The sequence below is a fragment of the Rhyacophila brunnea genome, unplaced genomic scaffold, assembly GCF_057557595.1.
Source record: "Rhyacophila brunnea isolate RB1 unplaced genomic scaffold, BYU_Rbru_1.0 scaffold_22, whole genome shotgun sequence".
Lineage (NCBI taxonomy): Eukaryota > Metazoa > Arthropoda > Insecta > Trichoptera > Rhyacophilidae > Rhyacophila > Rhyacophila brunnea.
Window position 1 is genome coordinate 19,983,859 of NW_028232882.1, and position 16,142 is coordinate 20,000,000.

The window sequence follows — 16,142 nt, forward strand, 5'->3', positions numbered from 1 at the left end:
TTTTAATAATACATGGTACAATATTCTAGGTAGGTACAAGCTTTCCACAATTTTATTATTGTAGCTACAACATGAAATGTTTCAACGCGTTGTTCTAAACGAAAATAATGTCAACCACGTTTACAGTGATTTTAGTTAATATTATCTTCGCTTAGAATTGAAACGGAAAAATATATTCGAATAATTTGAAATTTCATAGAAATATTTTTATTGAGTTTTTACTATTTAATTTACTGGCAATAATAGACCCATAGACTAATATACTTTTAAATAGACCTTTCTTGACACGGGTTCGACGGTGTAAGTGTCCAAAATTACAGTATTTTCGTAATCCTTTTTAATCATTGCGAAAACTAAACATTTTAGTGATCTAATGATACTAATCGAATTATCTGCCCGCATATAATCTTTACGTCTACTTAAAAACCCTTTTTCAACTTGTTTGTGTGTTTCAGGAACCTTTACAACTGTCATTCAGCACGAGAAAAAATGGTAATTACACATACTTTTATTTATTTATCGCGAAACAACCAATAATTTCAACCAATATAACTCTGTTAATATTGTTATAATATGCTTTTATTTATTTGGTCGCTTGTCTTCTTCCAGCCCCGTGAAATTAAAGACATTAAAGATTTCCTCCTGAAGGCGAGAAGGAAGGATGCAAAATGTAAGTACTTGAAATTATTGTTTGTTTATCAATGATATCCTCATCTCTTTGTGTTTTCACAAGCCTAAGATTAAATTTAAAGTTATATATTAAAATATGTTTTTAATTAACTCTTTGGCACACAATTCTGTCATCTTTCAAAAATCGTTTGACCGATTTTCGATCCAATTTTCGTAAGTACATTTCAACTTTTTTAGTGATTAGCTTGTGTTTTTACTTCCAGTGCCGCTTTGTTTGTTTGGATCTGTGAAATTTGAAGCATTGAAATTCAACTGTTTGTTTACATTTTTCCAGCTGTCAAAATAAAGAAGAATCCTGACAATGTAAAGTTCAAGCTCCGCTCCTCAAGATTTCTATTTACCCTTGTCATCCGAGACAAGGAAAAGGCAGAGAAATTAAAACAGTCACTTCCTCCAGGTATGTCACAGTTTTTTTTTTTTTTTTTTAGTTTCGCAATGGGTTAACTAGTTTCTGCAATCCTGTGGTATTACTCAATTTATCAACTCTGAAACCCCAGTAGGGCTATTCTAACATATCACTTCACTCCAAAATGAATTCTAAAAAGTGATAAATACGCTGTATCGTATTCAGACAGTTAATTATCCTGGGATGTGAACTATCAGCTTTGATGATTTTTAACATGGCCACTCATGACGGTGTAACTGTTTTAGAGCGAGATAGAGTACGACAATTACATATTAAAATGTAATGATTCTGATAATTTATCGCGAGCTGTCAAGTGTCATTGCGTATACCCACGGCCTTCTACAGATCAATTGGCGCTGGTATTCCACAATATATTTTTCAATATGTCACACTTGATTTCAAATTTGGAATCAAGTAAAGGCCCACCCACATTGAGGTGCATGTCACGGGCTGCCGCTACGGGAAAAAAGGTGTGCAATGTCGTTGTTCTTTGTGTTTAAAATCTTATCAGACTGATACTCCCATACCGTAGCACATTTTGAACCTTTAAATGAACATTGTCAGTTGGGAAAATTTGCCGTAATCATTAAAACAAGAATGAGCGCGCTTCACGTTGAACTTCACTGCATCGGCACCTGCATGATTCAGTGAACGACAATTGAACGTATTTATCATATTCCACATGCGAACACTTTTCGTCTGTCACGTCAAACTCTCAAACTGACGTTCTTTTTTTTTTTAGCAGTTGGCACTATGTATTTTCTATGAGAATGTTGTCTATTATCTATGGTCTGCAGGCTGTGTTCCATTATCTATGAATGTCATGCCACATGTATTTTAACGTACGCACACGTAGAAACTGTTAAAATTAATTAAAATTAGCATGAATAATTAATAATAATTCAAATTACTAATACATTATAGTAGGCACTCTTCATCAGTGTCATTATTCAGTGAATTTACGAGATGGTGCACGTTCAAAATATTCTGCAAAATGACGAAACCATAGCCATTTTTATCGCCGTGAGTTCACGTGATAGTACGCGACATGCACCTCAATGTGGGTGGGCCTTAAGACGCAGTGCCATGTGTTGTATCCCGCTTATTGCGGTGTTGCCAATTTTATTGTAGATAACTGCCTTATATACAGAATTACCTGTGGATTAAGAAAAATAATTGAAATGTGTTACTGTGTTGTGTTAACTAGTTAAAATGGCTGTGAGGTTTGAAAATGGGATGGATACTGGGAATTCAAGATTATCTCTGGACGATTCTGTGAATGTGTTTGTGCGACCACAAGTCTTATTTGTGCCTTGTTATTGATGTGAAAAATATATAGTGTTAGAATCGAATTATGTAGACTGAGTGACAACGAAATAAGTAATGAATGACATTTTCAAACCGCAAACATATAATCTGCTATGTAGTGGAACCCCCTTTGGAATACGGGTCTTAGCCGCCTTTTATTTTAAAATTCACACTTCAGTCTGATTTGAGACCTTTTTTGTTTTTCTGAACTGCCCAATTGCTAAGTATGGCAGCGCAACGCGTCAAATCTTTCAATGTTAGTTTTTTTTTTAAATGTATTCTTGTAATCGTCTTGAATGCGAAACATTTATTATAAATATATGCAGTTATTAATTTTAACTTTAACAATGGTTTACACGTCACTCAACCCGTCGCTGTGTCCAATAACAACTGTCAACCTCCACTTTTTGACATTGTGTAGTGTTATTATTTCAGATATTTCTGAATGTGTTGACCAGCCCTATAATAAAGAGAATTGAAAATATCGATGTTTTAGTGCACAGATATTGTATGTCCAGTTTTTGTCGAAAATGAGTTAACATACACAAATGTTTGTCTGCATCATACCCTTATGCTGTAAAAATATTGTACGTCCAAATATGATGTTTTAGAAGATACTGTATCATTCAAACACACAATATGTCCATTTCTCATACATCTCAAATTTTAAACTTTGCTTTTCTCAAAACATACTAAACTGGACATAGAATATCTGTGCACTAAACCATCGATATATACTTCTTATTTAATCAACGTTATACAACCAAAAACGGTTTGGATGCCTCTTACATAAATCACCTTGTCTTCTGACTGCTCGCCTTTTATAATTTCTCCATAGTTCTGTGCAGTTATAAAAATATGATAGATAATACTCACCTATTTTCATAGTAGTATGTTAAAGGGGCGACTATTATGAAGAAAATACAATGTTGAAATTAATTTTGTAGAGATTTCTAGTCATCTGATTCAAAGTTATGTATATTAACCTGGTCAAAACGACCTTGATAAAATTGTTCTAATTTATATATAATTCTATTTTAATTATAAATTACGAACAATTGTTGGAGTATAAAATGTTTCACTGCTGCCTGCATTGAATTGTTCTCTACGCCTATAGGTTCCTGTCAAAAACGGAGGTTGATAATTTTTTGTTGGGAAAAGTTACATTACTGGCGGGTAAGCTCTTGTAGAATAGAGCCGAAAGTGGGGAATAATATCTTTCAACCTTGGCAATTCTCTCTCAATACGTTGATTACAACATGGGCACCGCTGCCGATTTTCAAGTTGAACTTTTGCATTCTACCTACCTATTCATGCTTGAAATAAGATGCAAACATGTAATAGATAATAATAACATAATATATAGATATTAATAACAAAATTGTAGGACACTGTCTTTAATGAACTCCCGTGTATAAAATTTTATTATTTTCATAGCAACTTATCTAATTTTATGTTGTTGCCCGTGTACCCCATGGACATGAAATAAAGAATTACATACCAATATTTTTTCTTGGAAAAATATATAAAAAACAGATCATTTTTGAGAACAGGGCCCCATTTTAACAGTGTTTAAAACAGTTTTATTGTAGAAGTCTGAATTGCATACATATTATAATTTTTTTTCACTGTTCTTGATTGACAATATAAAATGAATAATAAAAATAAGAAACGTTATAAAAAATAGTCAGTTATTTTATTTTTGCACTATTTCCACAGTTTTTTTAATTTATTTCCATGACCGGTTTCGTCTTTCCAGCATATTCAATTGGTAACAAAAAAAATTTTGCAATGCAATATTTATTCTTTTAATGTGACCGCCAAATTTATTATTAATTTATATTATTCACTCGTATGGCGGCAGGGTGTAGGCAAGAGCACAGAGCTATTTACAGAGGCATTAGCATCCGATTCACGGTCAAACAGCACAGACATCGCTTACCGCGATATGTAAAAGTATTGTTTGAAAGAATTTAAAGAGCGACTTCAGAATTATAATGAATCTTGCGATTGATACTCAAGTTACTGCCAAACTGGAACTGATGATGGCCGGTCTCCCGATATCAGCAGGGTTAATATAAATTACACTATTAAAATGATTTTCCTTCTCTTGTTTCAGGTCTTCAGGTGAAGGAAGTCAAGTAGAATGTCACTAATTATTTTTAATAAATGATTTAAAATCAATCATATAGTTTTTTTTCAAAACCTATTATCCTATTTACTACCAATATACCTTATTCATTGGATCTATTAATTTGATATTAAATCTATCTGTCTATTGATAACAGAGCAAGAATACTAATAAGACATCACATTACATGACCATGTGCAGTTGGTGCGATTAATTTTATAAATTCAATTAAACCCTGCCTAAACCAAACTATAATAGAAAAAAGATGAAAAATATTCTTCTATCTACAAAATTTTACCATTTAAATCATACAAATTTTAAATATTTTATAGATAAATGAATATTTTTTATTATGGCTTGGCGTAGGCAAGGTTTAATTTTAATTTTAAAAACTAACCAACCATTAGGCGGCCATAGACGGACAGTTCTCGTAACAGGTTGAACAGGGCACAGACAATAACTGTACGTTAGTGGCCACACCACAGATCAGTTTAACTACCCCATTTAAATCTGTCGAACTGTCAACAGACGTGCCCATATATGTACAGTTATTGTCTGTGGCAGAGCAAGTGTCAAAAACTATGGAGGTTAGGTTCGCGGAGATATTACACAGGGGTATTGTTTCAATTAGTTTTAGGTAGGGTATACTTGAACGATGATACACGAATAATTTTACTTTGAATTTATTATAGTTATAATTGTTTTTATTAGAAACAAATTGACATAAAATACACACCTATGACGTTGGTAAAATAAATCATGATTTCGCTAGTGGATTGTGTATTTTATCGATTCACGGAAACAATATTATACACATTCGTGTAAATATAAAATATAATCTTTTCTTTTGAATAAATTATTCCCTTTCATGGACAGTATTAATTAAGTAAGAAAACGGTAATATTTATAAAGGTATTGATTTTATATACAATAAATTTAAACATGCCACAAAATTATATTTACATCAATCATCAGTATAATAATTAATTACTATGATATTATTAAAATATATAGGTACTTAAATTTTATTTAGATTTAGCGACATTGTCATTCACAATTAGGTATATTAATTTATGTTGTGAACGTCTTAAATTAATAATTTTTAATATTCACTACATACAATAAATAAAATTTGAGAACTGAGTTATTAGTCTATATTTTCACAATAACTTTCATTTTAACGTTTATATTATATTGTATAAAATAATATGTTTACATAAATAACTAATACTTTGTTTTACTCTCGTAAAAATAAATAAAATATAATATTTGCGATCTCTGCGTACATAATATTATTACATTTTTAATAATAAATGAATTTGTATTTTATAACAAGCAACACCAGCCGAAGTTGTATCGCGCGGTATATTCTACTTTACGTTACCAACATCTAACGTCACCCGAAAACTTTCGGCTAGTTGAAATTCCAACAGTTTTACAAAAACACGGGAGTAGGGGGTCGCTGGCAGTTTGAACATGGCACACATCTGACAGGTCGAAAAGTGTCCGTCTATGGGCGCAGCAGATTATCTACCAAAGATAACTGTATGGCCGCCATTACGTATTAACTGGCATGTTCAACCTCTTACGAAAACTGTACGTATATGGCCGCCTATTGCATTTGTATTCTTAGTTCAATAGAAACAAATGAGTATGATTGACAAAGTGTGCATTATTTTTGTCAGATCTCCACAGCCTACCTCCAACCCTCACCACTGGCAGCAACACATCCATAAAATACATAATTCAATGTTTTAGTGCAAAGATATTGTATGTCCGGTTTTGAGAAAATTGAATTTTAATATTTGAGGTGTATGAAAAATGCACAAATGTATTTGAAAGATACAATATCTTATCAAATACATATCCTGTTTGGACGTACAATATATTTACGATGCGGACAAGCGTTTTGTGTATGCTAACTCAATTTCAACAAAAACTGGAAATACAGTATCTTTGCACTAATGACTAACCCATCGAAATACATACATCTTTGTTTTTCTTGGTTGGGTTACTAAATTTTGGTATAGCCATGTTCAGAAATCATTACAGTTAAACCTCGTTAATACGAATTCCATGGGACCGAAAATCGAAAAAAAATTCGAATTATGAAATGTATGGGGGAAAAATATAATTTTTTTTTTATTTTCATTAATTTCGTTTCTGATCGTAGATGTGTCTACCGAATTGGGTCATAAAATGTCAGGATTATTTTTATTACTATCATAAAATAAGTAATTTTTGATGTTTTAAGGCAGGGGTTCCCAACCTTTTTGTACTTTAGAGCACATTCTAAAATATCGGTAGGGTGGCGGGCACCACCTTTTTTTAATCGACAAACTCCTTCCATATCTTCTTATTTTCCCATAATTTATTTTCTTATATTCATAATTTATTAATACATAATAAACAAAAATGTTTCAAAATAATAAAACTATTATTCAAATTGCATACACACAGAGAAATGTATTTACAAAACGTAAACAAAAAACACAAATACAAAGAAAACATTTTATAAAAAAATAGAATATCAATATGTCAATATGATCTTTGGCATTGCATATCATTGGCCAGTGCCTCATAATTAGGAGAGTATGACGATAATCCTGTTAGCAAACAATCATAAAGATGCTCATCGGTGAGTCGAGATCTATATCTTGAAAACAATGATTCGCATAAATATGTCGAACCGAAAAATGATTCGATTTTATATGCCGCTTTTTTCAAAAATGGGAACTTTTCTCTGTCCACTGTATTCCAAAAGTCCTCTCATATTAAGGATATAAGCAAAATATCATTCTTAAGCTCCAAAATTTAGTTCTCTAAACTCTAGTTCTTCCGTCTTACCTTGAACAAAATCTGCAATACATGCGGCCATTTCCATTACATTTATTTGGCAAGTAAAAGGATTGATACAGAAGGAAACAATTGGCTCGATATCTGTAAACTGCAAAAATCTCTCTTCAAATTGTTTTTTTAACACTTGAAGATGCTTAATAAATAATGACCCGTTTAATTCATTGTTACCTAGCATTTTATTCATATGTGGGAAATGCACGAGAGAATTGATCTGCAGATGTGATATCAACAAATCCAATTTAGCTTTAAATTACTTTACAGAGCTTATCATGTCAGCCATGTTTTTGTCTTTCCCCTGCAACTCCAAATTTAAAGAATTCAATTTTTCCATTATGTCTGTGAGAGATCCCAAATCAATCAGCCAGCGAGAGTTAGCTAGTTCATCATAATTTTCCTTTTTATCGTTTATAAATGTTTTTATTTCTTCAATTAAACTCACAAATCTTGTAAGAACCTTTCCTTTACTGAGCCAACGTACTTCAGTATGCAGAATAAGATCATGTTTTTTATCTTCAGTATCTTCTAACAGGGCCTTGAAAAGTCGGTGTTGCAAAGGAGCTGCTCGAATAGAATTGATTATTTTTGTAACTATTTTCATAACGTGTTCAAATGGCAATATTTTACAACACAGAGCTTCCTGGTGGACAATACAGTGGTAGGACATAAAGTTTGAAAATGATTCATCCTTCTTGCAGAGGGCAATAAATCCTTTGTTTTTACCTACCATTGCTGGTGCCCGATGATCGCCGAAGCAATCGGGACGGTACAAGCACGTGACTACTGTCACGTGCTTCGGCGACAGTAGTCACGTGCTTTGGCGTTCATCTGCTCAGTTCGTGGTATTCGTTCACTTCGGGTTTTCTGCGTGTGTCAGGCTAGTGTGGAAATTCTGTCTCTGTCGAATAGTGGCGGGCACATACGAATCGTACCGCGGGCACGGGGTTGGGAACCCCTGTTTTAAGGAAAGTCTCACAATTCTCAATGACTGACTGGCTCATGAAATAGTGTACTTTATTACGATTTATTGAATATTTTTATATGCCTGGGATTCATTTCGAATTACGAAATTCGAATTAAATGTATGGTTTTATATGAAAATAATGTTCAAGGGACTTCTTTTTCGGGAAAATTTCGAATAATCAGTGTTCTTACTAACGAGGTCTTACTGTAATTAAAATTAAAAAGTACAATTAGAACAATTTTTAAACCAAAAATAATGTTTGAGGAACACGCATTAGCACTTTTTGACCTATCAGCTATGAGAAACTTAGGCTGGCTCGTACATCCACACTCGCCTCGTCTGCCGCACAGCCATAAATCAAACCTAGGGACGTCATTCTGATGTTGCGTATGAAGAACTCGTACATAGGCATCTAGTGACAGTCGAACGTAACCTCTCAAACGTGGATATGTATAGGATGCGGCGACCAGTGAGCCAGTATAGGAATGACCAATTCGTAGTGTGTATGCAATATGCGTACTGGAGGCTTTGACTCGCAGCCCGAGATGCATGCGATTTGTTGCTAGCAGCACTAGATGTTTTTTTTCAAACTACAAAGTTACATTCCACTAATGTGCGGAGCTCCATTTGGCAATGTCTGTTTTATGAATACCTATGACGTCACGTCGATGTATACGATACGTTACAAACGAGACAAGATTAGATGTGTGAACCGGCTTAAGGTAAACATCGATTGAGTGACTTCACACCACTGTACCTAATTGAAACATTCCACTGTGCTCAACTTATCGGAGATCCTAAGAGCTCAGAGCGACAGTACTCAAGTTGCAGCGCGGTGACACATCCTACTTGATTCCAATTGCATCCGATTAGAATCTCCAGTTGGATAAAAAAAATCCCAAGTATATTCACTTTATTAAAAAAAAATTATATTTTCAATGTCTTGTAAATTGCAATTTTGCATCTCGGCTGTGAAAACAGGTAAGACTGTTTCCAATATGAGAAATACGTAATGGTTTCAAATGCAAAAGGGTAAATGACAAATTAACTGACATGCTGGTGTGATCTGGTTCAATAAAGAATGCTACATTCTTAATTCTTGTGCATTGAGCCATATTAAAGGGTATATTATTGGCCAACCTGACACTGATCACGGCAGCAAACAGCAAAGGAAGGCAGAGGGTACTAACAATCCCCGGAGCAACGGTAACCGATGACCATAGCCATGTATAACGCCAGAACACTATCCAGCAACGCCAAACTTGAGGAACTCAGTGGAATCCACTGGGACGTCGTCGGCCTCAGCGAAGTCCGACGTAAAGATGAAGCCATCATCAACTTGCACAGCGGACATGTGCTCTGCTATAAAGGAACTACAAGTGGACGCACTAGCGGTGTCGGATTTATTATTCATAAAGCATGGTGGAATTCGACTGTTTATCTGATAGGGTGGCAAGTCTAATCATTCAAATCAATAGTAGCTCCTACACAAGGCTACCCCGATGAAGATGTGGAGGGCCTTTATGAAGACATAGATAAATTAAAAAACAAGCGTAATTGCCACTATAACATCGTAATGGATGACTTTAATGCGCGGATCAGCTCCTACCATCGAGACGATATAGCTGTCGGGCGCTTTGGATAATACGGCCAGAGGGACACAAGGGGTGACATGCTGAGAGAAATAACCTGCATGTCATGAACTCCTTCAAAAAGAAGCCTCCTCGCAAATGGACGTGGAGTATTTTTTTCTGTTATATTTTCGTTTTTATTTTATTTTCCATAAAAATTGATAAAAAATCAATCCCGAAAGTTTCGGGATTATGTTTACCAATCTCGGGATTCATAGGTATCAAAAATAGTTCGGGATCCCGGGATTAGAATCCCTAATATCTACCTATGTAATACGAGGGTGGGTCAATAAGTCCTTAGAAAAGCCGACAGGTGGCGCGACTAGTACTGTAAGCGGTTTGTTTTCATGCAGCGGCACTACCGATTCAGTATGCTGCGAAGTTTCAATCAGATTGGTCGGGTTGTTGTGTGTTTCTCGTACATTTAAAAAAAAATTTGCTAGTTTACAAAAATTGAGAAAATTGAGTTTAGAGCTGTTATTAAACATTTTAATATAAAAGGGTTAACAGCAAAGGAAATAAAAAATGAGTTGGATTTAGTTCACGGCACATCTGCTCCTTCACTTGCAACTATTTATAACTGGTTAAATGAATTTAAACGTGGTCGTACATCAACAAAGGATGAACCACGCTCAGGACGTCCTGTAGAGGTGACTACACCAGAAATGATCAATAAAATCCACGATATGGTGTTAAGTGACCGAAGATTTAAGTTGAGTGAGATAATTGAGGTTACAGGGAACTCAAAAGGTAGCGTCATTTCTATTTTACATGACAAATTGGGCATGAAAAAAATTTCTGCAAGATGGGTGCCGCGTTTGCTCACAGTCGACAATAAACACAATAGGGTGGTGGCCTCTAAAGCCCTGTTGTCGCTCATGCAACGCAATCCGGATGAATTTTTTCGTCGCTTTGTGACTGTAGATGAAACATGGATACACCACTATACTCCCGAGACGAAAGAACAGTCAAAGCAGTGGATTGCGAAAGGCGAACCATGTCCAAAGAAGGCGAAAACCGTAAAATCAGCTGGTAAGGTTATGGCTACTGTATTTTGGGATGCACGTGGAATTATTTTCGTTGACTATTTGGAAAAAGGAAAAACAATAACAGGGGATTATTATGCATCTTTATTGGACCAGCTAAAAAACAAAATTGAAGAAAAACGGCCTCATTTAAACAGGAAAAAAATCCTCTTTCATCAGGACAATGCCCGTGTTCACACATGTTTACGATCAATGGCTAAAATTGAAGAATTGAAGTTCGAATTGGTCGACCACCCACCGTATTCGCCAGATTTAGCCCCCCCAGTGACTTTTTCCTTTTCCCAAACTTAAAAAAATGGCTAAGTGGACAACGTTTTTTTTCAAATGAAGAAGTCATCGATCGGACAAATGCTTATTTTGAGGACCTTCCGAAAACTTATTTTTCTGACGGTTTAAAAAAAATTGAGAAACGTCTAACCAAGTGTATTGAGCTCCAAGGAGATTATGTTGAGAAATAAAAAAAAATACAAAAATAAAAACTGTTTTAATGCTTTTTTCAAAGGAATTATTGACCCACCCTCGTATCTCATTGCATTTTAATAATGGGCCAGATTTTAAGCTTCCCTGGGGCCTTAAATATTAGTGACCCAAAATATGAAAAAGGAAATATTAATTTTTATAATAATACCTACTCTAGCTTTATTGCCATTAGAGAAAAGTGTACATAATCGTGTTATGGTGTTGTGTTTTTAGTTCATACTCATCTCGAAAAAAACTTCTCCCCATGGCAATTGAGTTCCAAGGTTCTAAGACCCCTTTAATAACCAGGTTTTCTGTGGTATAGGCATTTCAGCCATATGTTAAATCCAGCCCTGTACATTACCTAGTTCTGTTTTTTTTCACATTATGTGGATTTGTTAAACTTATAATTTGTAAAGCTCACTCATGTTATAGCAAAAAAAATTAACTGTGAATAGCGCACATTGCCGTGCTCAGGGATTAGGTAGGACTATGTGGTAACTGGCACAGTTGCTATTCTTGACTAAATACTTACATCAAGCCTATTGCATCGCTCTCTCTCACTCGGCACCTCCTTGACTATGTCTTGTATTGTGCTAAAACTATCGAAACTCATGCTAATGTGGTATATTAACTATAATAAAAGAATATTTCAATTTATTATTATCTGGAATATGGTAAGGGTGAGGTGAAATCTGTATGCAAGAGATAAATAGTAAGTCCATATTGCAACATTACAGGAGAGACATATTAGCGATTTTTCACGCATTAAATATCTGATAGTTTTTTTGTGATAATATAATAAATGTCTTTTGTTTTGTGTTCTTTCAAGTTTTAAAATATTTTTTTACCTTTTTTGAATGCCCAAGTTTTGAAGATTACCTCCAAAGACATTTTCATGTTTTTCTTTTTTATTAGAAATATGAGTGCATCTATTCTATACACAAGGCTGGTATCGGCGGCTATGGAGGGAAGTTTGTCATATTTATGTATTGTGTGGATAATTGTTACAATAAGTTAACCGTCTGAACTGTCAAAAAGCAGCATCTCTCTTGGCGGTGTTAACTTTTAGAGCGAGATAGATAGTTTAGATGGCTAACTTATTGTAAAAATTATAATACCTTTATACATAAAAATGATAAACTACCCTTGATAGCCACCTATACCCACCAACAGCAGCCTTGTGCATAGAATAGATGCAAAGTTACTACAAATGTATCATGTAATAGACTAATAGAGGACGTAAAATGATTTACTGTAAGTAGTCTACCTCTCCCATACAGAAATATTATGTGGATGGTTTCCAAATATACACCAGAATCTTTGTTAATTTTAATATATTTATTTTAATAAATACATATAATATGTACAATATTCTTGGTCACATTAAAAAATGTACACGGTAAAAAGTAAAAACGGTGAGGTATGGAAATTGTTTAATATATTATATAGAAAGACATTTATTTATTTTTTGTTGAAGGCAGTTTTTTGATGACAAAAAGAAGTTATTGGATTTCTGCCCCGGACAAGGTTTTGAAGATGTTCTTGTAGATGAATGTAACTGCCCTAACCCATGAACCCATCGTCGTTTCGTCGAATTTCAAAACGTTTATGAAGACTTCTACTAGAATACTCTTAAGATCCTGCGAACAAAGAAATCACAAATATGTTAAGTACTGAGATAAGCTGAAATGTAGCCATTGTCGAAAATTATTACTTGTATACAAACATTGATAATCAGAATTTTTATAAGATTTTTTTAGATAACAGTTGTGCACACCCTACTCTGCTAGGTAGGAGCATGCATAGTTTCCAGAACTTAAAGGAGAAATGATTTTCTACATATCGTCACTATTCTGGCAGAAGACACTAATTCGAAAAAATGACATATTGAGTTAGTTATACCAAAATGTTCCTTATTTCAAACATTACCGTCTGGAAACCTTCTTAATAAATAAACAGTCTTTATTTTAAAGTCGTCCTTTTTACGATTACTTAATAAACTCACATGATAGACCATTTCAAACATTTTAACAAGTTCAAAGTCAAATTAGCCAAAACTAGTATTCTCTAGTTAGTGTGTTCTGCCAGAACAGAGACGATATATGCTGTTGGCTAGTGGAGAGGAGTGGAGGTAGGCTGTTAAAATTCGACATAAATAGTGCACATTTGTTTTCATTGAACTAAGAATACAATTTACAGATGGTGCTGTTGGTTTTTAAAATTCAATCAAACGCTAGCGAACCAAACCATAATCGATAAAAAATATTCTATCTATAAAATATCTAAAACTTAATGGCATAATTTAAGATATTTTATTTAACGAATTTACGAATATTTTTTTACTATTATCTACTATGGTTTGGATTAGGCAGGGTTTAATTGAATTTAAAAAACTATAAACACAATCTACACATAGCAGTCATAGGCGTAAAACCCACTTAACGCAGCAAGTGTGGCTCTCGCGCAAAATTTCACAAGTGGCGCGTAAATCAACGAAAATACAACGTAATCAAATACGCCAGCGCCCACTGGATTTGACGACGCATTATACGCGCCCGCCGCATGAATCATCGTTTTTTCGCGAATCACCGCTTCTCGGCGATACGAATGAAAGAAAATACAATGGAGTCCATTCATTGAACACAGCGAGCAAAATCACGCTCTGGACGGCGTCGTCGATCGACGGGCGAGAAGTCATTATTTAATAACAGAGATCTCATTGTTTAATTTTATTGCATGTCCTATATTTCGCTGGTTGAATAATGACGTCGTAAATATTAATTACAAGCCCCGAAATAATATAATATTTTTATTGCTTTGTTATGAGAGACGCTGTAATAATAATTATTTTGTGCTGCTTGGGCCGCTTATTACATAGGTGAAGGGTAATACGCGGCAGGAGACGTGTGATTATGGTTATGAATAAACGCTTCATACGCCGACTTCGCCCGCTCGACGCGTTCTATGGGCGCTATCGCTTAGTTCAATGTAAACAAATACAAATGACTGACAAAATTTAGTGTGCACTATTTATGTCACATCTTAACAGCCTACCTCCACCCTTCGCCACTGCTGTTGGCAAGGTGAGGATGGACCTTTGTGAATTAAATAATCTGTTCTCTAATTCCATTGTACTTAGGCTATAAATTCTAGTCAAAAGTTATAATATAAAGACTTTTGTAATTAACTATTTCTTTTATTCAATGAATAATTCACAAGATTTAAGAATGTACCATTCTAATTATTGAACAAATGGTAGCTTGATTTGGAAGAGCGCTGATGAGCAGGTATTAAAGGCCAATAGTTAAAATTTGTCTTAATTAGTATGTCACCTAGTAACATAGTGGACGTAAACCCAAGAGATGCAGGTTCGATTCCTGCCGGGTGCCTTTTTTTTTAAAAAGATTTTTTCTATTGGTTATAATATATTTTCTCAGAAGTGTTTTTCAAAATTATGTATGTTTCATAAAGACTTGTATTTCAGTTAAGTATTTCACCAAGAGATGGCAGTGTGTGTACAATATATTAAATTATTTAAATTTAAAATAATCGAGGTGAGGTTCCTGGTGAGGACACAATATTTATGTGTTTTTCTCAAAGCCTAGGTGTTTGTGATTATTCAAAATTACTAACAACCACCTTGTACGAAAAAAACATGGACATGGTTAATAATAATTCAAAAAAAACTGGCATACGCCAAAAATTGGAATGAATTATCATTAGTTGCAGGTTCCACATTTGTTTTTTTTTTATCATAAATGTCAAAACCTTTACAAAGTTTGCTAAAGGTTTTCAAAGAATTTTACTACCTATTTAATTAACCTTTTCTATACTTCACGATATTACGATGGAAGTATCTGACATGCCGCAGATTTTTAACGAAACTGATTGTAGAGCATTGATCTCCAAACTTTATGTTACTACGTCCCCCTTTAAAAAAATCTAATTTTGGCGCCTTTATTTAAAAAAATAATACTGTCCTGTTTAATATTTTTTTAAATTATCAATACAAAAAATAAAAAAAGTTTTTAACAGAATAATACCAACGTTCTATTATAATGGTATGTATTCATATTTAGATTAATTGGTTTTTAATATGATGGATGTGTTTGTTTATTAGCATAACGTTTATCACATCTAGGTGTCATTGAGGAGAGTACTACTCATAGCTCTTTATCTTCTACTAAACTGGCTCGATATTTAGATTACATTGCAGCTAATGCAGAATATCCTGTTTCGTATAAATATGATGCTACGAATGGGAGCAGTACTCGCATTGCTTTGCTTTACAAAATATTACATTCTTCACTTTGATTCAACCAATGACCTAGTGAAAAGAGACGAAGAATCTCATGTATGTTTAATCAATTTTCACTTTTCGACAATAGTCAATCCAAATTCATCATCCTGTTCGCGCCTCCCTATGCAATAGTCTTGGCTCCCCAGGGAGGCGCGCCTCTTACTACAGTTACTATGATAATTTGTGGCTTAGTATTTCATAATCATTCAAACAGATGTCACTGTGCGTTTAATTTTTCAGATTACGTAAATCAATCGACAATGGTTAGTAATTTGACTAAGATAACTCGCTGAAACCATAGAACCATTCATCAGTGGAATACGAAGAGGTGGTATCCCTCTTAACCCG

General features: G+C 34.1%; 2 protein-coding genes across 4 annotated transcripts in view; one reads left to right on the plus strand and one right to left on the minus strand.

Annotated features, from left to right (window-relative positions):
• The first annotated feature begins 240 nt into the window (after positions 1 to 240).
• On the plus strand, positions 241 to 4,588 carry RpL38 (ribosomal protein L38). The gene is made up of 5 exons (XM_085950015.1): positions 241 to 300; positions 456 to 492; positions 610 to 670; positions 965 to 1,087; positions 4,524 to 4,588. Exons 2-5 carry the CDS (start codon positions 490 to 492, stop codon positions 4,547 to 4,549), a joined length of 213 nt encoding a protein of 70 aa, XP_085806141.1. The 5' UTR covers positions 241 to 300; positions 456 to 489; the 3' UTR covers positions 4,550 to 4,588.
• An 8,223-nt stretch (positions 4,589 to 12,811) lies between these two features.
• The window catches only part of glob1 (globin 1), a 142,247-nt gene continuing 138,916 nt past the window's right edge, over positions 12,812 to 16,142 (minus strand). For all 3 annotated transcript variants that reach the window (XM_085950012.1, XM_085950014.1, XM_085950013.1), the window contains exon 4: positions 12,812 to 13,134. In XM_085950012.1, the coding sequence (XP_085806138.1) occupies positions 12,997 to 13,134 (138 nt within the window). In that variant the 3' untranslated portion in view covers positions 12,812 to 12,996. The remainder of the gene's footprint in view (positions 13,135 to 16,142) is intronic.